Source organism: Mizuhopecten yessoensis, unplaced genomic scaffold (genome assembly GCF_002113885.1).
Source record: "Mizuhopecten yessoensis strain PY_sf001 unplaced genomic scaffold, ASM211388v2 scaffold10921, whole genome shotgun sequence".
NCBI classification, from domain to species: domain Eukaryota; kingdom Metazoa; phylum Mollusca; class Bivalvia; order Pectinida; family Pectinidae; genus Mizuhopecten; species Mizuhopecten yessoensis.
In genome coordinates, this window is record NW_018408788.1 from 1,097,449 (window position 1) to 1,124,703 (window position 27,255).

Sequence of the window (27,255 nt, forward strand, 5' to 3'; positions counted from 1 at the left end):
TATAAATATTCAGCAGATCGTCCCACGTTAGTCGCCTAATCAGGGAATGAAATTATGTTGCTGAATACTTCGCATAGGCAAAAAGGCATATTGTGTAGGTGAGTATGAAGACAAAAATAGAATAAGAATTTGTTTTAAGATGTTTATGAATGGAAACAATCAATCATTATCAATTTAAAATATACAGGAACGTTCACACGGTGTCATCTATGCGGTAATACATATTATTTAAATGTTTTGATCGTCAAACTCGTAAAAATAAATGATACATTTCGATAAATTATTTCAATGTTTTTCAAGGAAAATGACATTTTACGTATATACTTTGAAATCAGATATTTTCATGGGGCCAAAATTTCGTGGATTTTCGAAAAAAACACACCATTTCGTGGATACATGAATTTGTGGAATATGGAAATTAGCTTTATGCCAATGGTTAAAATAGTTCGTTGATGAAGAGGACCCACCAAATCAAAGAAATTCAAATCCTTCGAAAAATAGCGATTTCACAGTATATCCTTATCCTCACAAAATAGTACCATAAAAGGTTTTAACAAAGTGAGACAACTTACCAGTCCGTCATTGTTGACATCCCATAGCAGCATTGTTCCGTCTGTCTTGGCGGGACTGTTGAGGTACAGAACAAGAGAGTTGACACAATGGGGTGACCGACATAGAGTCTGGATATGGTATCGTAGGGCGTACTTCATGGCCGCAGGGTGGACCTGGTGAGGACTTTCTCCCGGTACTGTGTAACGACAGAACATAACTAAATTCCTTATAATCGATATGATATTATATCAGAATGACATAGGATTAAATATGATTGATATGAAATGCAATTTCATGAACGAAACAAGAAAATAAAGTTAAAAATAATTATGGAAAAGATGCCATACTTTATTCTTATTACGGTATACGTTTGAAACAGATGTTTCTTATAGAACAGGTAAAATATCATATTTTGTTTAGTACAAGCCAAAAGTTACAATACGACATAGCAGTAAGGATTTTCTTGTCAGTTTATTAATTTCTATCAATGATACACACAACGTACTTTTTGTAGAAACATCTTTATGAATGATCATATTTAGTCTATAAGTGATTAGAACAAACACAAAGACATTAGGAAGAAACTAAATAGGAATTTACTGTACAAAATAAGTCATTGTCTAAGAAATATACAATGTCGTGTAGAAGTAGTATCTAAATGAATACCTGTAATGGCAAAATGTATATAAGGGAAAAAGACTAAAAATAAGTTTATTAAAGTACATCATCAGGAAATCGGTCGGACAAACTTTGAGATAAGTAAAGTGTAAGAACTATCCTTATTCAAATTATAAGTCATAGTGCTATAAAAAGATTCCGGGATTGATATATATTTCAATTCTTATAAGCGAGGTTTAAATGCGTATTATATTTAATTTAAATAGTAGTGTATTCCATTATATTCTGAATGAAGGTTTACAATCACCGGATGTAAAAAAACCCATCTCTTAGTGTCACCAACATGGTATATTTAGGGCAAAATGTAAACAAATGAAACATTTGTTGAAATACACTAAAACACGAGATATTTCAGCAGAGACGCTGCTTCATAGACGAGACCATCCATATAAATTTAGGTCTAATTCAAGTAATGGCACGCTAACAAAGTGACAACCGGGGCATTGACAGTAATGATGGTCTACTACATTATTTTGTATTTCGACATTTCAAATTGATGTTACTATAAAGACCAAAATTAACTAAAAATAAATTCAGGCCATACACAATCAGTTAACGTACAAAGACGTTCCTATCTTCAGTTGATAGTTTTCTGTACCTGTCTCTTAACACTTTTAGAAATACACCTTTCCTATCGACTAACCCATTATGGAAGCATTCTGTTGCAGGTATGTTACAATAACAACTTTGATGTCGACCTTCAATAGTGATCTGAATGAGGGCACTCCATTGCAGTAAAGGTTGGTACTAGGGACAAATATTATGTATCACATTAACGTCTTTTGAAGTTGATGACCCGGTCGATGTCAAATACAGATAATCAAACCCATTTCCGGGGTAGATATGAAAATACAGATTTTCGGGGTTTAATTCCTAGGCTCCCGGCTCGTGGTACAAAGCGCAGAAAACACCCGCATACTGCTTTTAAAAACATCACATACCCGCATATAATTTTTCAGGAAAGAGTTTCTATTTACAACCCATTTCATCATCATTGGCTTTCGTTGCGTTGCGTGTGATTCCGTTAAGGGATGTCGCCGTTTCAATAACGTGTACAAATACAAAGCGTTCATTTCATGCAAATAATTCAGCTTTGCGTTTTTCTTTACAACGTTAATCAGGCATTAAAGATAGTGTTGTTAAAACTTGACCCCGCCCACTCTCGTTATCGCCGGTTCTCACGCTCGTTCGCTCGCCCATTATAATCTTTTCACTCATTCACGAAATTATGCATGGCCTCAATTGGCCGGAAAATATCACTCTCTCACGGTAGAGTCTACAGCTTTTCTGAATGGATATTTACATGTTTTAAAAGGTTTCAGAAAACATAAAAAAGAAGCCATTTCTGAATAAATATGTATGATTTGTGTTGTGGATGGTAACACGCACACCATATATATGTATATGCAATTTTCTTTCCGGAATGCCCTATCGATTGTCCTTTTATGCGTTTTTACATGTTCGAGAATAAGAAACTAAAATATCCCTTCTTGGGCCTCCAAGTGTTCTGGTTCCGTGTTGTGTATGTGTGGTATTTGAAAATGGTGCTATCTAGATCAAAGTTTGAAATTAATACGTGTGGTCAGTTAACACAGAGGAAACAAATGAAATCCAACCTATCAAATTTCATTTTTTAGTCATACAAAATTGTAACCATGAATACCGGTTCGCTTCATTTATAACTTGTTTGATACATTCAACGATTTTTAAATATATGCATTATTTACACGCTATGTATTATTATACTACACAAGAAACCCTAGGTTGTACGAGTACAAACAATCAAATATATAATCAATAGATCAATAGTTTATTAGTTGAGTTATTGGTTTATATTTCCTATTTCAAGTAAAATCATACCTCTTTACTAATAGTCTTTTGATGTTATTTAAAGTTTACGGTTCATTTTGCTAAAAACTGAATCATAGGTGTTGACTTTTTACATTACACCAATAAGCAGTAAGGTCTGTTGTTGGCAATGTTCCGTTTACTATATAAGGTCACCCAACCTTATTAACTCCCCATGCATAAAATTAGATCTATACACATTCATTAGGACATATTATCAATTGTATAAACAAGATACATCTAATGTAATTTTATTAGATAAGTGTTCCTGTTTTAATTAATAATTTTGAAGTTGTTACAATGCAAGTGAAAATGGTCACTCCAACATGGAAGGCGATCAGGTGGATAATGTATTTTGTTGTGAAGTTATAGGGGAACAGAGGGAGCAATTCTGTGAATAATAGTGTCACCGAGGTTTACTGGTAACATTGAGCGGAGCGAAAAACTCAGTACGGTAATCCAAATTTTAAACCAAAACCGCCTAAATTTGACGAGTTCAGATTTTTGATCACTTATCAATATCATGACGTGTCGGAGTTGATTTGGTAAGTTACTAATTAATATCATGACGTGTCGGCGTCGGTTGGGTCAATTACTAATCAATATCATGACGAGTAGGAGTTGGTAGGGTAAATTACAAAACGATAACACGACCTGTCGGAATTAGTGGCTTTATTACTAAACAATATCATGAAATATCGGAGTCGTTGTGTTGATTACTTAAAAATATCAAGACGTATCGGTGTTGGTTGGGTAACTAACTAATCAATATCATTACGATAAGGAGTTGGTAGGATAAATTACAAAACGATATGTGACGTGTCGGTGTCGGTAGGTTAATTACTTAACAATGTCATGACGTGTCGGAATTGGTGGCTTTATTACTAAACAATATCACGAAGTGTCGGAGTCGTTTTGTTGATTACTTAGCAATATCATGACGTGACGGAGTCGGTTGGGTAAGTTACTTAACAATATCATGACGTATCGGTGTCGGCAGGTTAATTACTTAACAATATCATGACGTTTCGGAGTCGTTGTGTTGATCACTTAACAATATCATGACGTGTCGGTGTCGGTTGGGTAAACTACTAATCAATATCACGACGTGACGGAGTCGGTTGGGTAAATTACTTAACAATATCATGACGTGTCGGTGTCGGCAGGTTAATTACTTAACAATATCATGACGTTTCGGAGTCGGTTTGGTAAATTACGTCACGAACTATTGCCATAAAGAATTTATATGCAAATGAGAAACTTGCTGAAAGTAAATATTTGTGAAACAGCTATATAATGCAGTATATCTCATGTTTTGGCATAGTTTATTTATTACCAAATTATAAATGGTGAAATTACGTGTGTGTCATACATGGGCGTTCATCTTGTACGGTCACAAAATATTTCATTTGACCAATCAAATGCTGTGTCACATCTTAAATTGGGTAAGAAGTATTGTTACTCCAAGCATCGCGATCGGAGACCTGTGTGAAAAAAATAGATATTACAATACACAGGTGGTTATGTGTAATATTTTATATTTAACGTAGATAAAGGTGTTTTGAGGTATTGAAGCGTATAATTTAGATAATCTTTTCGCACACAGTAATGTAAATATCTAACCTCTAAAATAATGTCATACACACCGACTCAGACTTGAAGAAGATCATTACTAAGTTTATTTGCTTATGTATTCAGACATTATGAGGTCCAGGTGGCTTTATATGTATCCAACCGTGAGAGTCCCGAGGCGTTTACATGTGACCAAATGCTGGACATCCTTTGAAGTAGGTTTCATTTCTGAAAAGGTCATCAATTTATAATTTAATTATAGCTCGGTAGGGAAGGGGTTGTTATTTTTAGCAAACAATCACTACACCAGGCCAATTTTATAGATTTTGATATTAAAGAGACAGTTTTATCTCTTCGCTATCAATGGCTATCAGCGTGATATTAATGACTCGATATCAAGATAATAGCGAAAAGTGCTTTGATCTTGAATATGTTGGAAATTCTACGGGTTGTCCTTCGAGGAAAGTCCCATGCGTACGGCTCATATTATCACCATCAACCCATTCGATTGACACGGTGAATTATACGCATGCGCACACAGTATCATCAGCGGAATGACCTGTTGACCTGGATCTATAGATTACAAAGGATACATTTATTACTATCAAACTAAGGGTACCTTTGGGACACTTCTGGTTTTATTTTTGCATGGATGTTTTATATTTCAAAGCTGTTTTCTGTGTCAGTTGGTCAACGCGTGTGTGCTCGCAGATCTGTATGACAATATCACCATTTTTTTAGGACGAAGAGTATATTTGATAGTATTTAATAATTTCACACAATCACTCGCGTATGTGTTAACGGATTGATCGCCCGTTTACAAAAGAACAATTCTTTAAAACATTATGATTACGCTCTTAGGGATCCCCGAACCACTGCCATTAGTTGTAACTATAAATTTGAAACTTTTATCCAACATGACAATATCTTTGATAGATAATTTCTTGAAAGAAATCCATACCTATTGGAACGTTTCTTACAAATAATTTACATGGAATAGTAATAAATAATATCAACCAAAATGTTTTAAAAATCAACTATGTCCTAACGTGAGATATAACACAATGCAGTCACTCTAACCACCAGAGCAAACTGAGCACCGATGCATGTAGTTCCCGGACCAAATCCAAATATATAGGTATAGCCAAAACAAAATTACGAGAGCTAACTGTGCGTATGCAAAACTTCTATGGAATTCTTTAATAATTGTCTGCATGGGGACAGGAATCCCTAACAGCGTGTTACGACTTCAACTGTGTGATGGTATAAACTTTGACACAAAGTTTCATATAACTGAAGATTTCTACCCTATAAAATATACTTTTAAGAAGTACGCAAATATCCACACTGTCAGCTCTCATGTAACTCCAGATGGTAATTTAATTAGAAAATGTTAACTAAGATGTTGTTCGTTTGTTTGGTGTTTAACGTCCAAAACAGATAAGGTCACATACACGGGTGTCAAAGGAGCAACTATCGTAAAAAAAGAGTAGGGAAGTGAGACAAGCAAGGGGATAGTAGATCAGATTTGGTTTCTTCGATGTCACCTTAGTATATCGTAGGAGACACCGAAGAAGACGCCTCGATTTTGCAAGGGGTGAGGGCAATATTAGTCATCTGTTTCGACATGCAATAAGCTTCTAAGCGTCTCCCGAACCTGCAGTAGTGATTATAATGATCACAAATGCCAAATACAATCTTAATTGTAACCAGTGTCCCGAGAGACAGAAACAGATAATGCCAGCAGTGAGAACAACGATATGATAAAGAATGGTGTTCCCAGTGACAAGGACAAAGCTACTACAGAGCTGAGCTTGCCAGGTGATTGCAATTGTATGAGGTAGGATACGTTGTCAGTTTAGGCTTTTTCATGACATTAAATAGATCAAATGTATGTTTTAATTTTTTTTCCCGCTATATTAAAATGAAAAATATGTTTACAGTTGAACTTTGAGTGTAAGATAAACGTTGCCTACACACTAGTAATTGCACCTCAAGAATTCAATAATAGATACAGTATGCAAAATCAGAATAGAGCTTAAAGACAGGTAAAACTCTTCACTCCCCGAAGTCGTTTGAAAGTACTAAAATGACCGAGCGGCTATCTGTTCTAAAACATTGTACCTTCATTTTTATTACCAGAGCTTCAAAGTCGTCACTCAAAGTCAGTATACAAGTAGATAAGACTTCATTTAAGGTTCTAAACATTAGCACGTAATATTACTCTGTTTTCACAATAGCGGCTTTGTAATGTTATATGCTTTCATTGCAAACGGAATTAACACCGTTGCACCTCGTCTTCTGCATAAGTGTTAATATTGTCTCAGTTAGAGACGGTTACTGGAATTAGCTAAAATACACACGAATAAAGAACAAATTTACGTTAGTATGAAAAACATCTTCAGCCATCTCAGTTTCATTGGTTCGACCCCTAGGTGAAAAGTTATCGCATGCTAACAAACACACGCTATAGCTATACACATCTATCATTGGTATAACGAGACTGCTACTTACGGTTGATGCCGGTAGCTCCGTTCGCAAAGAATATGTTGATATTCCTTTTTTTGAACGCGTACTGGCGTAACATCCAATAGAAACGTTCCAGATTGTGCTTATGACTGATTCCGGTCGTTTGTCGGTTCCATCCTCCAGACACGAGAACCGCCTGGTCACAAATCTCGAAAATTCTACACGTCGTGTGCACCATTTCGTGTGTGGTAGAACATCGTTTTGTGTTCTCCTTGATTGGGTTGCAGATGAGTTCTGTCGATTCATTCAGCGGTCTTAGCTCCGGACACCGTCCAAATCCATCTTTATTTTTCCAACATTTGAGAAAATTGTATCTTTGTTCCATGTATAACTCCTGTGTTCTTCCGGTGTCGAAGTGCACCACGGGAAGGAAATTAATCTCACATCGTCTGGCGTGGTGCTTACGTCGACCGTGGCGTTTTATAGCGTTCTTACAACGACGTTTTAATGCCAGTGTTAAACAGTCTCCGGATGATTCTAAAAAAGAAGGAAAGATAGTTAGGAATGTTTTCTTAAGATTTGTTTTTGGAATTCACTTCAATTTACATCCGTAAATATTACAACTTATTGGATATGGATAAATAAAACAAGTAACCATTTTTCAATAAAAACTGGTATAAAGTTCACAAGTAAGCATCATCAACATCATCTATAATAAGATATTTGCAGCAATAACAATAAGACAGCGAACTTTATGTTTTGTTATAGCTCACAATTTGTTGAGGAACAATTTTGATTAATTCATAAATGCGCACAAATCCTGAAAACGAAAAATATGAATGATCATTAATCTTTCAAAGTGTATTCTCAAAAACCGTCGGAAACAGATGAATCGACACATCCATCTGACGCCAAATTAACACTTGGGTACATTAAAAGGTTATTGTGAATAATATGAACACAAAATATTCGCCATAATCCAAAACGTTGCAATTGTCCCAATAAAAAGAAATGTTTTAAAAAAACTGAAAAAAATGTTTTCTGTTCACAAGCTATAATTGTTAACATAAAGTTTAACATAAAGAAAAACTCAAATATATACCAAAAAATGCTATTCCTAATATAACTTATTGGATGTGACTTATTCATGTGCAGTACATTGAATGTTATGTTATTTTTAATCAGTTCTTTTTCTCATTAAATATTAAGTGATGTCTTACAGGGTGGATGCAATGCAAGTTTTTTCTATCACACTGTAATATGTAGTTTGTAAACTGTATTTTTAGATAACTCATCAATTATTGCTAAGTCGTTCTATTTATAGACAGGGTAAACTTGCACATCCTCACGCATACTAAAAGCACGAATATACATGCAACTACAAAGTGAACGCTGGATGGATTTTGATTTCATTTAACGTACCTTAATTATAAAATGTCATTTATTTAATGACTAATGTAAATGAAACGTTTTTATCATTTTGTGTGAAACAAAAACTTAGATTGTTCATAATGGAAATTAAAGGCAAAGAAGCAAAAACTTTTTTTGTTTTGGATTCGGACTAATCAAACTTGGATGCATATGATTTGTCCAACTTGACTAATACAATTAATCTGTTAGTACTTTTTACATGTGAAGCAATCCGCGAACAAAAACGAAGATTTGTTCATCAACGAAACACAAAAAATGCCATGCTTTATACTATAACTGCTTTTAGTGCACGGATTTCCCTCTGGATGATTCCATGTATAAGTTTTAGATATGACAAAGAAGCATGAATGTTAAAATTGACCTAATTTTTCCATATTATTAACCCACAGAAATAAAGCCGTGTAAGTGCACACCTCGTCTTGCAAATAGTACATGTATACGATAGTGTAAAACTTTTCAAGCATCATTTTTGCAGAGTGACCCTACTGTGGAAAAAAATCCACCCTCCATCCTCTCAATTTTAACTAGAATATCACAATATCAGTGACCTACTTCAAAGAAGAAACACAATGCAGTATTATGAAAGAGGATTCTAATAAAAAAAAAAAAATGCGTTCAATGAAAGACGAAGAGTTATTTCAGAACTTGGTATACCCAAAAAGCCTAGTTGATCTGATAATGCAATTACGAAAAACTATGTTGGATGGTGATGAACATGAAATCGCCACACATGTTTTGCTCACAGTTTGACAGGGGTATTGAGTAAACTATTTTTGTGTTTGCAATATACAAACAACCGCTGTGAGTACAGAGCTTACTTAGTGTTAAACACTCACAGAATAGACTCGAGACGAGAAATGGTACTATAATGTAGTTAAAGGAGAAGTGAAACAGTGACTTGGGATATAAACCAGCAGCACTCTAACTGCTAAACAAACGTTTCACTTTTATGTTGAGCTGTTGGCCGTTTCTCGCGAACTTAGCCTGGCGCCCCTACGTTAGTCCCAGTTCACAATCGGATTGAACAACAGTCTGTACCTCTGCATCAGAGATTTCAAAGGAATATGCACCACAGGTGTTTAGCATGGACATTAAAAGCGCATTAATTTAACGAAGTACAGGTGTTGTTCATCCGCGTGAAAAAGTGTCCCTGTACTGTTGGGTCAATGAGGGCAGATCTATACACACGGATTAGCATTTGAGATGAGAAACATATGATTACCGAAATGAATTGCAATGCTCCGTGGGTTCATATGTGTTCTGTAATAAAAGTGCATTATTCGCATGGGCAATGTTGCAGGATTTTTCACAGATGTGATTGTTTTGTTGATAGCCAAGATGTAACAGAAAAATGCATTCAGAAATGTCATCTGTTCGATTTGATTACCCAATTAATATAACGAAATACATGTACTTGTGTATATTTATAATGGCTACGGCGATCCCGTAGACTAATCAGTAAGTGTATGTGATCCATGTCATTCCTGTAAGTAGTATCTGGGCCTTTCACCCTGGCAGAGCACCTGTTACATCCTATTGTCTGTAATACCCTGACTGGCTAATAGGGCCTCAGGGTAAGCCTTTCACTGGCTCTTTATGAAAGAAACAGACCCGACTTTTATAGATAATTACGCTGGCTAGCTCTACAGCATATAAACCAACAGCTGTTTACAAAGCTCATTTTGCAGATTTTAATTCTATTTCATCATTTTAAATCCTCACATGTTTCAGCTAAAACATTAATTTAGTTGTCATTTTATCCACTTTTTCGGATAAATGCCTGTTTTATAACACATCAAACAAACTTTATTGTACATTTCTTATGCCGAAATATTAGTTTAATTCACCATCATAAATATATCATGCGATATTTGCACCTGTCTACTAGACCTTTTGCGATTGTTTGTATCAAAATTTACATATCAAAATACTGTTATCAATTCAGGCAAGAAGGATATAACATATTTGGGTGGTAATGTTAAATTGTTGGAATAGATGTAAAAAAATATATAAATGAATAGTCAATACATTTGTATGTTCAATCGGTTTAATTTGTTATAATGAGACAGCCGGTAGTTGGTTGTATGTAAAAACAAGGAACAGAATAAACAATTCGATATATTATAAAGTCATTTACAAATAGTCATGTAATATTTGATTACATTTGCCGATATTTGAAAAGAAACTCAATTAAACACACAGGGGTTTGATGAAACTGTCACATTAGTAATACTATGTTTCAAACATATTATATCTAAAAATGCATGTAAGTCTACCTGTTTATGAAGTTGTAGTATGATGGTATAATGATCAGAAGAAATACGTGATAAGGAAAAAGTTATTTGGAAATTAAGTAAATCGAGGCAAAGAGCGAAACAAAATTAACGTTTAATGGTATTAACGACCAAAACATTTTGGACCATTGAGATCGATTTTAAGAAAGTGAACATAGTACTACCATACATGTAATTGCTGGGGGTTTAAATGACGTCAAAACTGTTTTATGAAAATAAAAATAATCTCAAATTTAACCTTATTCATCTGTTAAATAGTGTAAATTATATTACAGTGCCAACAAGCACAGAAAACATCAAAATTGTGAAATTGTTTCGAAATGACAACCATTGGAGTCATAACAAAAAGTAACATATCATGACCCCTTTAAATAAATTAATAGAAATATGCCGTGGCAAAAAAATCACTGAAAACGGAAACATGTTCCCTTTCAATTCTGTTCCGTTTTCCCTTCTGTATATAACCTACACCCGTAGTAGAAACCGTAAGCATGTATATAGTGTACACTGGTAATTGGATAATTGCCCGAGCTTTGGCGATGATTCTGTGCCGACTGCATCTATGTACATTCTCCCTGTGTTAACGAGAATGGCGGCCTCTTTGATGTCGGTAATGTATACACAGTGACAAACGAGTGGAGATATGACGGACTACGTAAAGCTCGTGCTAACCATGTAGTTACCTGATAAGAATTGACTTGAATTACCTTTGAGAATTTAATGTTTTCAATTCTTCTCGCTAACCGCAACGGTATGGGTATTAAACCATCAACTATATAAAGGGTTCTGTCGATTACTGTGTACTACATGTAGGCAATAACCCAACTTCACATAAATAAAATAAATCTTAGACTAATATATATGGCATTGTGGTTTGTATTCTTTGTATGTGTATTGGTTTGTGTTTACCTTTAAGTCATATGCTCAAGGCAATTCCAGCTTATCCGATTTTTTCCCCACCTAAACCATTTCTTATAGTATAGGCAGCCGGCTAGGTAAAATAGCTAACGGTCCAAGGGGCAGGTAAAGGAACGTTTGAAGACAGCAATAAACTTCTACAAATAAACCCATTTGAAATATTGTAATTCCATTAAATTAAGTAAACACTTCTTTGTCAGTAGGTTTGTTAAAAATGATTTAATGATTGATACTAAATGATTTCTTCCCCCTCTGTGGGTTCGCTGTGTTTGGTCGTGTGCCTTATGAGTCACTTTGTCTCGGCTGTTGGTAAGATTCGGGAGTACAGTAGACAATATGCACCTTTGTAAAAACGATTTGAAATATTTCATGATAGATTAGCAAATAATAGTGTCTTCATGTTGGTCCCTCCCCAGCCAATTAAGTAGACGTACATATGTGTTATTACAAACTGTCCCCGTCAACATGGACTAATTGGCATTAGGTAAGTATCTAAAACCTACCTACAAAAGGTCGACATTCCTCGGTACAGAGTTCTACAGGCGAACCAAGTATAGTTAGCTTATTAGGGAGACGAACATTCATCACCATTTTACTTGTTTCGGAATAGAATAGTTCTACTTTTCCTTCAGAAACGTTATATGTTTTTATTAGTTTTTATTAAATATTTAAGATCAACATTTAAGAATTAAATGTAAAAGGTCGAATAAAAAAATACCATACTGTCATCACACAAGAATGAATTACTTTCACCCTTGACTTACAGATGAATATCGATGTTTGCCTTATATGATACTAATAGAAAGTATGAAGCATCTTGAAATGTTTGCAATGCTTTGAATGATACCTACTAGATATATTCAAATATTTTTTTAAGGAGCAAAAGTTTTAAACATTAACGTTTTATCATCTCTGCTATTATCATAATTCATATGAGTTTTATCACTAAAGTACTTTTGAATTATATAATATTATGAAAAGTTTTATAATAATTTTATACAGTGCTAACTTGCTAACTTGTTCCTGTAATATTATACAGTTATGCATTCGTTGACGTTAAAATGTAAGCATCTACCGGATATAAAAGCGTTGAGAAAAAAGAAAAAGGAGAAATTAAAGCAAAGTCATGACAAGCCATTTCTTTTTTTTTTCTTTTTTTTTTAATGTGAGGGTGCATAATTTTTTTTAACGTTTTGATGTCTTCCGAGTTCCGGTTGTTGTATTTGTATCGAATATGAGTTTTTATTATGCCCTTGTGTATTGACGAACTGATCATTTTTTCCCATTTTACCTAACGCTCTTTGAAATAAGATTATTAACATATATATCAAATACTATTTCCTCGGTAGAATAAAGCATCTTTGTGGTGTCGCTTTCCTGAAGAAACAGTAGCCGTGTACCTTACCGGAGAAAATCAAAACACGATTTACGCTAGGGAGCATAGTTGGCAGCTTACTAGTGATGTTGAAATTTAAAGAAGCTCAACCTGATCTCGTCACCATCATAATCTATTTCAATGTGACATTGAAGACTTAATTACGTTAGAAATGAGATCCTATAATTATAGGCTGATGTTAAATTTCCATGCATATATGCATGACATAGAATGTATTCAAAAGGGGCAATGCTCTTAGTTCGAGTGAACAGGACGACATGGTACTCAATTGTACAAAGCATCATATACTTAATACAACAACAAGATAAAATTTCAATCAGTGACAATTTTATCAATATTAAAACTTAAAGCAAAATATGGTTGTCCGGGCATTTAAAAATATTGTTTTTAGATATGTTTAACAAAATGTTATCAACGCATCAAAACAGATTTAATTTAAAAGTAGAGTTTCTATATTTTATTAAGCTAATGACGCTTGCTATAACCTCGTCCAGGCTTTCGTCGGCACACTGATGAGAATCAGCAAAGCGTGCTAGAGGATCCCCGCCCCACTTATTGTGACCGACAATAAACGGTATCACTGCCTAGAATAACATCACACCGGAGCGAATTCGTGAGAACGTGTTTCAAGTAAAATAGCAAAAATAGAAAAAAATAACATTTAGGTAACAGACAATAAAAAATCTACATCTCAGGTGTATACAAAACTACAACAGAACTGGAAGACACCAAAATAAAAGGGAAAGCATCGTGAACGCTAATACAACAATGAAGAAAACCGGATGTGGTTATTTATGTTAAATGTTTCCTGCATCACAAGTGTCATCGTCATGGTGATTAGAAAACATTGTATGTGGTACAAAATTTGTAACCTTAAATATGGTTTTACAGACACCACCTGCTTTTCACTGTCATACATGTATGTTTGGGGACAGAGCTGTCATGGATGTCCATTGCGTTGGTCCTTAGTGCCACTGATGGGACATCAATGGACGAAATGGCCAATTGGTGAAGAAATGTTTGAAACTGTTTTGCTTTCTGCCTTTAAAAGTATAACTCTTTTATGAGGTGGTTCTTTACGTTTTATGTCTAGTGATCACTTTAGTTTTTTTTATCTAATATATTCTTTTAGTTTCATTTATTTCAGATGAAATAATAATGGGTGATAACCCATTTCCTTAATTTATATCTATATATACACATGCCGTTATGTAAGTGAAACCTTAAACGCTCTGTTCAATGTTGTGTAATATGATATGTAATCGATGTTAATACGCAATGACCCACAGAAAGATAACACGATCATTAAAGACGCTTGGTACATTTAGAAACTTGGTTGCAGTTGAAAAAACGCAGATAAACTTTGATGTACCACAACATAAATCTGAGTATTATCTTTCGTATGATTCTTAGGTGTACTTTAGTCCCATCTGGTAATGCGAACTCTCAGCAATATAGTAGGCTGTAAAGTGGTGAAGACCAATAAGAGAACAGTGGGCAACCATCTCCAGCGTTTGACGGCACGTACGCCTAATGCCATTTTATCATAAAAATATATACAATGTTCTTACCCATAATCTTATAATGAAAATCCTCTGTGAACACAATGTGAAACATTCGGCATACGATAATGTTCTTAACGTGCCCCGAACGCCGATGTCTACAGGGTCTCCCTGATCGGCATGGCTCTCTTGACGTAGTACAACACATCAGTTGGACCAAACCACACATACCAACATTTCATGAATACTGACAGTCAAATCACAAAGACTACCATCTTACAAACTCTCTCTGCTGCTGTATAACATTACAAAGAAGGAAGAGAAATACACACAGAAGTTTCTTAATACAGACACATGCAGTTTACATAAACCTACTGGAAACTGAAGTACAAGGCTTTCTGGAGTTCAACATTCTATAAATGACAAACCAACCTGCGTCAATCCACATGAAGGTAAAACGAGACTGCGGCATCAAAATGGGAGAGATAAATCGAGTGCGCCTGATTTATTCGCAGCAACATAGGTAACATACATGGTGGACAAAAACGATATATCGAATATCAACGAACCTGTTGATTATAAATTGCCAAACAGAAGCTGTCTGTGAGTATACAGTACATGCAGCAAATCGCTTTATACCCAGTGGCTGATAAACAACCAGAAACAGGCGCAGAGCCGTCATATGCTTCCATGCGGTTCAGATATATTAGTCCATATGATATATGACGGTTGTCAAGAATGAAGTCAAATACATTTGTACCTATTGGAATAGAACGGATTGCTCCTGAAAATAAACCAGTCATAAACTTAAGCACCAAATTTATCTTTTCGTGATTAATTTGTTTCAGTATATATCTCCAGTTTTTCTGATGTGCAGTTGCATTAAATCAAGTTATGTATACGGATACAGTGCGTTTCTTAGCAGTGTTATTATTTTTATGAGTAGGGAAACTAATTTCTCATCAGTGAAATCCATTATCTTTCTTCCAAAAAGGTGGACATATGATACGTGTTAATGTAAAAAATACTATGAGCTTGGCTTTGATTATAGTGATGTCACAACAAAATACATATCGTTGTCGTTGTAACATCGAAATTAAATCAGCTAGCATGACTTGCATCACTCATAAACCGGATGAAAATCATATTGAGTTAGTTCAATAATGCATAATTGATCATTTATATCAGAATCAATTGATATGAAGTACTGCTAGATTCAAAATCTAATAACAATGTTACTGTTATTTGTAATAAAGTCAGTTTTATAACAGATCTGAAGTGCGTACTCTTAGTTCAGCTAGTAGACCTTGTGACATCGTAGCAGTGGTTATGGTGGTCGCGTTGTGATAGCACCAGATGTGTACTCGTGTGGTCCGGTCTTTGCAGAAGGAAACGAGTGGGAATTGAATGAGTTAAATAATGGTGATTTGGGCAGTAAAAACGGAATGGGTATCTGTGCGGAGTTTCTGGTAGTAGTGTGTAGCAAAAGATAGCGGGTTTGTATTCGTAAAGGTTTAGTGGTGGCGATTTGTGTAGTGGAAGCGGATTTTGTAGTAAGGAAACCAGGGTAATATTCAGTTACTGTTAGTGGAAGTGATTTGTGCAGGAAAGAAACAGGGCAGGTATTCGTGAGGATTTAGTGGTGACAATTTATGTAGTACAGAAATAGGGTGGATATTCAATGGTGTTAGTGGTGGTGAGTGCAGGAGAGAAACAGGGCAGGTATTCGTGAGGATTTAGTGGTGGGGAACAGGGAATATTTCTGTGGGTTAAGTGGCGATGCCACCGGCTGTATTGGTAGTTGTGGTGGCAGTGTTATACTATTGTCTGTTCTCCGGCATTAAACGGTTGTAACGAGATGTTAGTAAATAGTGTGTACGTCGTTTTGTTTACTCACAGATGTAATATAATTGCATGGTGTGAACTCAAGAGAAATTTTGTAAATGAGGTATACACGTTGTAAGTGTGTATAAGTGTCCTTTGATAATGTATTAGTGGTTCTGGTGTTAATAAATAGTGAAATATCAGTAAATGGTATGTATTCGACAGGAATTTAGTAAATGAGGTATACACGTTGTAAGTGTGTATAAGTGTCCTTTGATAATGTATAGTGGTTCTGGTGTTTATATATAGTGAAATATCAGTAAATGGTGTGTACTCGGGACAAATTTAGTTAATAAGTTATATCCAGTGTAAGTGTGTCGTAGTGTCCATTAAAAATGTAGAAGTGGCACTGGTGTTAAAATATAATGTGAGACATGATGATGTTAATAAATGTACATAAAAAGTGAACATAAATGCTTAAGTGGTAGTAAAACTTGACAACGTATGATTGTGTTAGCAAATTAAATGTACTTCTGGTTACATTGTAAGTATAATGTCAACTTAGTAAATGAAGTGTACTCGAGGTTGAGGTCTAAGTGCAAGATTTGTACTCATGATGGTGTTAGTAAATGAATTGTACTCGGTGTTATGGTGTTAGTTCAGTGTCTTCTTGTGATGGTGTTAGTCAATCAAAGCGTATTCAGTGTTATGGTGTGAGCATAAGGTGTGTATTTGGGATGGTGTTAGTATATGAGTTTTACTAGGGGTATGGTGTTAGTAGAAGATATGTACATTATATGGTGTTAGTAAATCAAAAGTACTCTGTGTTATGGTGCAAGTACAAGCTGCGTATTGTACTCGGTGTTATGGTGCAAGTACAAGATGCGTACTAGGGATGATGTTACATGTAGTATATGAGTTTTACTCAGGGTATAGTGTTTGTAAAAGATATGTACCTTATATGGTGTTAGTTAATCAAAAGTACTCTGTGTTATGGTGCAAGTACAAGCTGCGTACTACGGATGGTTTAGTAAATCAAATGTACTCGGTGTTATGGTGCAAGTACAAGCTGCGTACTAGGGATGGTGTTAGTAAATTAGTTGTACTCGGTGTTATGGTGTTAGTGCAGGGTGTGTACGCATGGCTCTTTAAATCTGTTTCATTTAACGTTGACCTGTTGATCCAGACCCTAAATGCACTTGGGTATCCATAAGGAAGTGCTGACATGAAGGAAACCGAATCTTATAGTTATGGTTTTTAGAGTGTAACAGACTACCAATCGTAGGTGGTCTGTGGTCGGTGATGTGACCCCCGCCTCCAAGGGCCTCCCCTTCCTTCAATCTGTCAAGTGCTCGGGCGTAACAAGACCATGTGGTAGCACACACAACCGTACCAGTCTAAACACTGCTATCATAAAGAACGGATACCAAACTCTCGTGATGGCACCCTGTACAGAGTGCTAATCCAATAGGCACAGTGGTAGTAAGAATGTAACAAATAGTCCGCTGTGGTTCCAATTCACCTGAGGTTGCTAATACGTCTGATGGAGTTTCATTAACCACCTGTAGGATAGGTTATCATAAGAACTCTAGCAAACGCTAAGCGTTTTTACATATTTCACATCCTTAGCGTTCAAGTCATTCCCAAAGCTACAGGAGTCGTACACAAGCTTTGCTATGGTTCGCTCTTTTGCGTTTGACGTGAAATAATTATTTTGAATGTGTTAACCCATTGTAGGCTTAGTAGTTTTTTGCCGTGTTCTCATTGTCAAACTGTCCATGGATATTTATGTGTTTTCATTGCAGCGATCATTTAAATGCATGCAAGGGGAAAAAAAACCCAGCAGATTTACGGTGTTATCATATCACTATATGTTGACATTAGGGACGTATGGTGCTGTTGTACAAATATCACACTGGGTAATCCGTTATTGACATATGTTGTGCAGCACATAGTTTGAATTTTAAATAAAATGGCTTGAAATCCCTTTACCACATCTAGGCCAAATATTTTATAAAGGGTAGTGAGTTATATATAAGATATTCTAAGCACGTGCATTCATGTAAAATATGTTTTCGTAAATTGTATGAATTATTAATTTTATCTAGATTTATATTCAAATATAAAAGACATGTACGTATTAAATATAACTTACCTATATAAAGGCCGTCCTTCGTCCGACAGGTATTCCTATTTTCTTCCTTTATCACAAAAACAATGACTAAATGTCCAAAGTTTGCATTGGGATACGGGTCTACTACCAATACACCATCAAAGGTTTCTTTTCTGCTTAAAACCTCATCTGGCAGTACTGCTTTGTACCGTCCCACGATAGTTTTTGGAGCTATATGTATTACCATTGAGGATTTGGGGATAGTCACCAGGTCCCGACACTCTTTCCCGGTCGTGAAAAACACATTATTACAGTCTAAGTGATGTACATAGTTATAAGCTGCCTCTGCCCAATCGGACTCCCTCAAGTTTCCCGAACTTGACCACTGTCCATCATCAAGGCTAAACCGTTCTGAACTGTTGTCCGTAATAAACGGTAGCACGCTTAACACTTGGATAAAGTTACAGACACTCAATATGAAAGAAAACGTTTTTTGCTTGAGGTAATGCATATTTGATGACTAGGGTATAGCTCCTCTTTTCACAGTGTGCAATAAGCTGTATATGCTGTGTAAATCCAGTGTAATAATGTAATCTCTTATATTACATCTCGGGTAATCCGGGGAAAATCACATGTTGACATCATATAGCGGATATCCAATAAAAACGAAAATGTTGGTATGCGAGTGCTTTTTTACGATAGAAGTCTTGTATATATGAGCTTATTGATCCATGTGTATCTAGATGTGAAACTTGGCGATTTTAATTAATCAAAAATTAGAAATCTTTGCACACCTTTAGCAAAGTCTGTGTTTTACAGAAAGAGATTCTCGTGGGTATGGCCAGCTGTGTATCCATGTTTGCCGCTATACCTCACAATCAGTGCAGAGCGACTGTTAACATCCCTCCATAGCATCACATCTGGTGGTATACCGGTATTTCCGATCGCCCTATACCCTTAAAGCTTCCCGATGTCTTCGATCAACCCCCGTTTTCTTCCTGCGTCTGTCTGATGTTGTGTATACATACGTCTCACTACTGTATACCTGTAGTGGTGTAAAGGCAATGAATGAACTAACAGTGCTGCCCTGACCGCCCCGGTCTACACCTTGACAATACAATACATGTCTACATCGTCGCTACTACTATTCATTGATAAAGTAAAATACGAATTAGCCGAGCTGTAAATGCCGTCAACCAATACCGTGCTCTCTGCTATCCACAGTCGCCGTGTCACAGGTATGCCCCAGTCATTGTCGACAATGCTTTATAACCACGACGGATCTCGATCAACGAGTCTCTAACAATGATCCATTAAAATTCATATTTGACCAATCAACATTGGTTAAGTGAATGCAGCAAAACGATTGGTTAGGTCAACTCTCATGCAGTTCCAGACGTTTATGTTTTGAAAATATGTATTCCTGTGATCTTGGTATGTCAATATTTATCTTTACACGTTCGCGTACGTCATAGCTCTGATGTATATGTAAAATAGACTTCTCGGGTTTGTAAATATTTATAAACTGTTTTTTGTATCATTCGAGTGATCGATTTGGTTCGATGTATGTGCACTAAGTGTGCGTTTTGGTGGGAGTAGTTTCCTGCTCATCAATTCTAATGAGAGCGGTGTATGTATGTTCTGAACACCCAACCCTTCACTTATAAAACAAGTATAATAATGCATGTGAAAATAATCTTTACTATTAGGTGTGTGGTAAATATGTTACAATATACATGATCACTTAAATAATTCGTTCATTTACTATCTAAATGTTCTGAATGACCCTTGCTTATTATTCCAAGTATAATCATAAGTGATATATTATTTTACTCATAACAATATTATTAAATGTCTGTAAGTACATAAGTAGGATCATATTGCACCTTCGTTGTGGCATATGTTTTGGAAAATATCTATGATAATAGGCGATAAAGTTTACATGAAAAGTTCGCTGTATCTATTTTCCTATGTCTTACATTGTACATAAAGATTATCTTATTAACCAACTCAATATATAGAGAAACTATTGTCATATAATGGACATAGAGGATTTTCCTGTTATCGTCGGTTGAGCTGAAAGTGAAATGCCAAGCTTGATACGTTCCTTTCATTGTTATTTTGTTTTAAAAATGTACGAGTACTTATAACAGTTACAGTCGCTGCATAAGGGAGTATGATATCCGCTAAGGTATAACAGAAATAAATGCTATCTCATTGTCATCGTGCAAAAACAAATTTTGTCAAAATCAATACGTTTCTTTAAATGTTTGTTTCGGGATTGATATTCGCAGCCATAATATGAAGAACGGTGTCTAGAGAGATTATCATCTAGAGAGACACCGTCAAAAAGAAGGAAATCGAAATGTTTACAGACTTGTTGATTCGATTCATGTTGTATAAAATTACATATTTGATTATTTTATTTGTATTTTTATTGTAATTATTTATAACAAAGTCGACAAAATATGTAGAAGAGATAGGAACGTATCTCTAGTTATGCCAGAGGGGGCAACATATCAATTCTGGGTTTAGGTGTATTATAAGTTAAAGACACCGAAGAAAAACCACGACTCTGCAGGGGGCGGCATTAGTTGCCTCTTATGACATTTAGTTTGATAAAGCTAGTCTAATTTTCTATTTGTTAAAATTGTGAATGGTTAACGTATCCACTGAAAATGTATTTTTAAACATTCTACTGATTTACGTGCCTCTCAGGGTCATTTTCAACTGTTCTTCTAACTACAGTATATTAATACCATTGGTGATGGGTTTACTCGAAGCATATATGCTGGCTATTATACTGTTTAAAAAAATACATAGTTGTTTTCAAATTGACCTATTCGATGTTTATATGATATATTCAACGCCGTACATACAGTACATGATTAAAGCCCAGGTGTTGGCTTACTCCACTTTATATCACCATATGAATGGACATTGCCTTGTTGACACGATATATCTACATATCGAGGTGCAGGGTCGTTGACATACTACCAGCCGGCTCGTGTTTGTCGGTAGTATCTTGTGTGTTGGACGATATCATAGTACTGCTCTATTGATCACATGACATCTCCCATTAATAGGCCAAAACTAACCCTTTACAAATCTTAATTGAATAATTTGTCAAAAACATCAGAGAGATTTCTTTAATCGCTGGCCATTCTCCATCGCCTGCTTTCCGAATATATGGCCATATGGGGATTATCCTCTTATAGTTTCCACTTCAAACCAATTTAGAAGGTAGGGCGTGTGGCAGGCGTACTCATGGTGTACATACTTAAAGCCCCCTTTGATGGTACCGCCATGGTAGGTGGGTAGGTTGTAGAAGTGTACTGTGGCCATTTGTCAATGGTGTTAAGGAAATCCTGTTACGTACATCAAAGAAGACGGAGACTGTAAGGCAATGGTCAGACACTGTGATCCTTACAGCTACTAATTATTTTGTACAGGTACAATGCGATGGGATTTTACTCATTTGTGATTTTTAAAATAACTGGAAGGCATGTAAAACTACATCTCCAAATAAACATATTCGTGTAAATATCTTCAATTGTTTCCCCAACTTAGCATTTTCAGTATGAATATAGAGAATTTGTAATTACATTTTAAGAAAATTAATCCTTATCATAATTAATAGTTAAATATGCTTGTTATTTAATAATCTGTCACAAAATTGACGATTATGTAACTGCTGTTAGCGGTAAACTTGAATAAAGATATTTGAATAAATTATAACGACATATTCGATTACAATATCTAAGATTACTGAATTGAAAACTGTGTTCAATATTTGCATTTCATTTTTTTTTTAAATCACTTAAGAGTGAAATTTCCTTATAATAAGTTAGAATTGCAATTAATGTTAATTATGTATTTGATTGCAATATTTGAGGTTACTGAATTGAAACCTGGGTTCATTATTTGCCCTTTATTTTAAGATTCATCTGAGATTGATAGGAAGTAAAAATTTAGGATCATTATGGACAAACGGATTAACCAGAAAACAAACAAATATATTCAGTCAGTTTTCAAGTAATTGTTGGCGTTTAACTACTATCTGACATGGAAGGAGTTTGTCTACGTTATAACATGTACCTATCCACGTTATAAACATGTGCATAAGACCATGAACGCGATCACAAGCCTACCGGATCTAAATGCAAAATATGACAAGCAGTATTGTTTATTTGTTACAAAAATAGGAGGTTATTATGTAATTGTTAAAAGTACATGCACTATTAATGTGCCAATGTACTTCTGTGTGATTATATTTCGGGATTCAATCTGGAAACAAGCGAAGTGCACTTGTGGTGGAAGAAATTGGGTGTACGTGTGAGAGACATATGGTAATTCTCCAATATGGCCATCTTGATTTATTCTCCTGAATGTATATATCACTTTAACACAAAGTATCGCATCTAATTTCATTTCGAGGATTTGATTCAAGCAAATTAGGCGTTCATGGTACCGAAATATTCAAAGTATAACTATGCTGATGTAACACAACGTAATGAAATGTTCTATCGAATTTTGCTGAAACATTATGTCATTTTATAGTATATGCAATAAGGCTGCCTGTTCTTTGGTTTTCATTTCGATTCTGGTTTTACATCTTTGCAACTTCTAAGGAAGACGTGTGCGTTAGAAACCAGCTTAAAGAATGAGTAAGTAGGACAGAAACTGACGTCAACAGATGAGTTTTGGTTCCTTAAACATTTTTTTAATAGGATATACAGATGAATTCCCCCAATTTTGCAGGGTCACACGTTAGTCGCCTCCGACGACCGGCAGTGGGATAAAGCAGGTATATTCTTAACCTGAACCTGACCAACGGGGAAGTACACGGATAGTTGTAGTCAGTATGTCCCTGACATTCGTACATGGACTAATTGTTGCTTGGTTTTGTTTTACATGGTTATCGTCCTATTAACAGGTAAGGTAATTCAAGACTCACCTCCATGTGTTTAATGTATGCGACCATGTGTGTATTTGAACTTGATCCAGGGTATGTTTGTGAATTTGTCTCCTTGGGGTAACGCGGAGCTGAAGCCCACTGTATAGTGCTACCTCAATGAAATACCATGCCGAAGGAAGCCAGCATACATACTGACAACGGGTTAACCAGTTGTTAGCCTTTCCAAAAATGCTAAACGTGATAAGGATTTGGCTATGTCCCACCCTTGCATCAAAAACCCATAGCCTGACCCACTTGGGCGAACGTTTAACTATAACGCCAAATGTATGGTATTAACAAGCAAAGGGCTAGCAAAAAAGCTAGAAGTAGAGAGAATTATAAAGATCCCAAAAGTTGCAATGATTGCAGCAGATTTATACTGATCGCTTTGGTAACCCCAAAGAGGGAATGAAGCAAATCTCCTATTCTGCAGGGGGTTCCCTCATTAGTCGCCTCTAACAAATGGACGGGTAGCATCAGTTGAATTCTTTTCTAAATCCATTATACAATAAGAAAATACGTCATTTTCTCATCATTTCCTTTCTGTTTCCCCCTTTCCTTCTTATAACATCCCAAATGCTATATTATGTAACAATTATTGTCGCTCTCACAATAATAAGATATGTATACTCATTGAAGAGACTGCATTTTATATGATGCTTTTACTTATGCCTATACCTTTTGCTAAAAAAATGAATTAAGTATTCAAAATTATAGAGTGATGGCTTCAGTTAAAAGTTCATAAAACATATTAATATATTTTGTGTGACTTTGATGATGATGATGACGTTAGCCTGCACAGAACTTTCATTTATACCCGCCATGTGTCAAACGCGATTGTATATTAATTATCCGACTGAGTGCAACAATGAAAATACATTTTTAAACGAAAACATAAATAAGATGGTTTTTTATCCGACAAAGGAACATTAACTGAAAAAATTGTCTAAAATTGATAGTTTGCGGTTTCGTAAGAATGAGAACACGAGTTAAGATACTTAAGTTTATACTTTACCAATGACGGGTTCATTGAACAAACACCGATTTACATGGAACACAATGCATTGCTTTTATTAATCAATCTTAAAATAATATCGTTAGAAAAATTTTCATCTCCGATCGTTACAGGGATTACAATGGTTCGTAAATTGTTTTATTGAAATATTTGTATCTGCTTTACTGTTTATAGTTAAGTATCTTGCGACGTCATACAACGTACACAAACGGGCTTTGTTGACAACAAATTATCAAAAGGTACCATGTCGATACACTCAACAATTATCCTTTGATTTGTTGTAATTGCAGTGTTAGGAGAAAGAATAGTGTAATTGTATATTTAGCATTAGAAAGGTAAATTGTTTTGGGTTCACTAACCACGGTATTTAACATCAAAGAAAATCTTAATCTGAAGTAAGTAGTGAAATGATACTATCGTATCCAAGTCGTTAGCAGGCAGATATATATATTTATAGATATATATATGAACTTATCATTTCAATATACGAAACATGCATTACTCCCGGTAGACAGAATGTCTGCGTGCTAGAAAAAGGATAAAATTGTTGCAATAAATACTCACTAGTCTTGCCTAAGACAAATTTAAAACAAGATTGATGCTAGGAATATCGTTATTTTAATTTTTTTTTATTGTATTGGGGTTACATTTGATAGTTATGGTTTGGTTTTATTTTGTTTAACGTTCTGTTAACAGCTAAAGTAATTTACGGACGTGCCTCCATGTGTGTTGTGTAAGCATGCATGCGTGTATGTGAGCTGGAGACAGGGTAAATTAGTGCACTTGCTTCCTTGTGATTGCGCGGATCTGATGTCGACTTTATAGTGCTATATCACTGAAATACCATGCCGAAGGCACTCAGCATAGCATTCCGTTCGGTCACATTATACTGACAAAGGGTGAACCAGTTGTTCCCCTTACCTTAAGAACTAAAAGGTTAAGCAGTGAATAACAACTACTAATTGTAAGGACTTTGGTATGTCTCGGCAAGGGGACAGAACCCACAACCTTCTCACCTGTGCGAACATTCAACATCAAAGAGAAAAGTGAGGTGTTACCAAGCAAGGTGGTAGTTATTGTGCTACGCGCTATCATAATGGTCTGATTTACTCATGCTTAACCTGTGATTTATTATGCTTTAGCAAATATTATCCAAGGTAGCTTCACATGGTATTTATTCTTGTTTAGTATTCCAAACGTGATTAAATGTTATGTGTAATTCAGTAATTAAAAAATATCTACAAAACAACACATTGGCATAATTGCCTTATTATGATATTCGAATAATTAAAAATGTAGAATGTAGTTATCTTAATTACTAAAAAATATTCAGGAATTGTGTCCATGTATGATATCGGCCTAGACCTTCATCAGAGAATAAAGGAACATCAACTACATGTCAGTTCATATCTGAACGCAGACAATTTACCTTGGTGTAACCATGACGCTACTAGTGACAAGGTAGGTTCTACACAGGTTGTTCCAGGGAGATGAAATTTCTTTGTGCGAATACAGGTTGTCTTCTTTATTCAAAGTATATGACGGAAACACAGGTTAAAACGATTCTATTTCCTACATATTTTTCTCAATCAGGAGATCTGACTATATAATGATGGTTTGGTTTGGTTTAGTATTGTTTAACGTCCTATCAACAGCTATGGTAATTTAAGGACGACCTCCCCTGTGTGCAAGATGCATACGTGTAGTGTATGTGTGTGTGTTTTGGGAGGCTGATATATGTTCGTGTTTGTCTCCTTGTGATAGCGCGGAACTTATGCCGACTTTATATTGCTACCTCACTGAAACATACTGCCGAAGACACCCAGCAGGACACCCCATCCGGTCACATTATACTGACAACAGGCGAATCAGTCGTCCCGCTCCTAAATTGCTGAGCGTTAAGCAGGAGTAGAAACTACCATTTTGACTCTGGTATGTCTCGGCCAGGGGGCAGAACCCAGAGACATTAGGAAGAAAAAATTGTTTAGAAAGAAGAGAAAAGATAAAATCCCAAATTTAGTCGCCTCTTACGATCATGCAATGGGGGCAGCAGGTACAATTATTACGCCCTACCTACAGGGACTCGTCCCACTCCTAAATTGCTGACGTTAAGCAGGAGTAGAAACTACTATTTTTATGTCTCGGCCAGAGGATAGAACCCAAAGCCTTAAGAGTCATAGATGAGGTGGCTATAAGATGAACTTAGGACACACACATGTGATTGTACCTAGACAACAGATAATAGATACGGGATATTAACATTGTTTACACTGCACCATGAAGCTCTTTCGCCCGTTTAGGACCCATCGCTGTTAACATTAACGCCGAGATGGGATGAGGCAAAGACCATTTTATTTATCTACAGTTCACAATTTGTTTTTATACTTCAAGAAAATTAACCGGCACCGCTTCCTGTCCTATTTTCAATTGGTTAAAACATTGATGCACAAACCAAAATATCAGTAAGTTGTAATACGAACTACAAGACTTAAAGTTGTATTCCTTGTGAGCAACGTCAAATGTATAAAACATTTAAACGAAATAACCCGTTAGTTCGAAATGTAACGAATACTTAACGGTTCATGGTGACACTCATTGCAATTACAATAGACCAGCTACCGATTTCCCAGGAGTCCTACCACCTGTGTATAGTTTTTAACAAGGTATTGATATGTACTCGGTACCC

General features: G+C 35.6%; 1 protein-coding gene across 1 annotated transcript in view; it reads right to left on the reverse strand.

Annotated features, from left to right (window-relative positions):
• The window catches only part of LOC110463723, a 29,102-nt gene extending 9,213 nt beyond the window's left edge, over window positions 1–19,889 (reverse strand). The window contains exons 1-3 of the mRNA XM_021518543.1: window positions 18,640–19,889; window positions 7,165–7,656; window positions 573–748 (exon numbers count right to left, since the gene is read on the reverse strand). Of these exons, the coding sequence (XP_021374218.1) occupies window positions 573–748; window positions 7,165–7,656; window positions 18,640–19,108 (1,137 nt within the window). The 5' untranslated portion in view covers window positions 19,109–19,889. The remainder of the gene's footprint in view (window positions 1–572; window positions 749–7,164; window positions 7,657–18,639) is intronic.
• Between the last annotated feature and the right edge of the window lie 7,366 nt (window positions 19,890–27,255).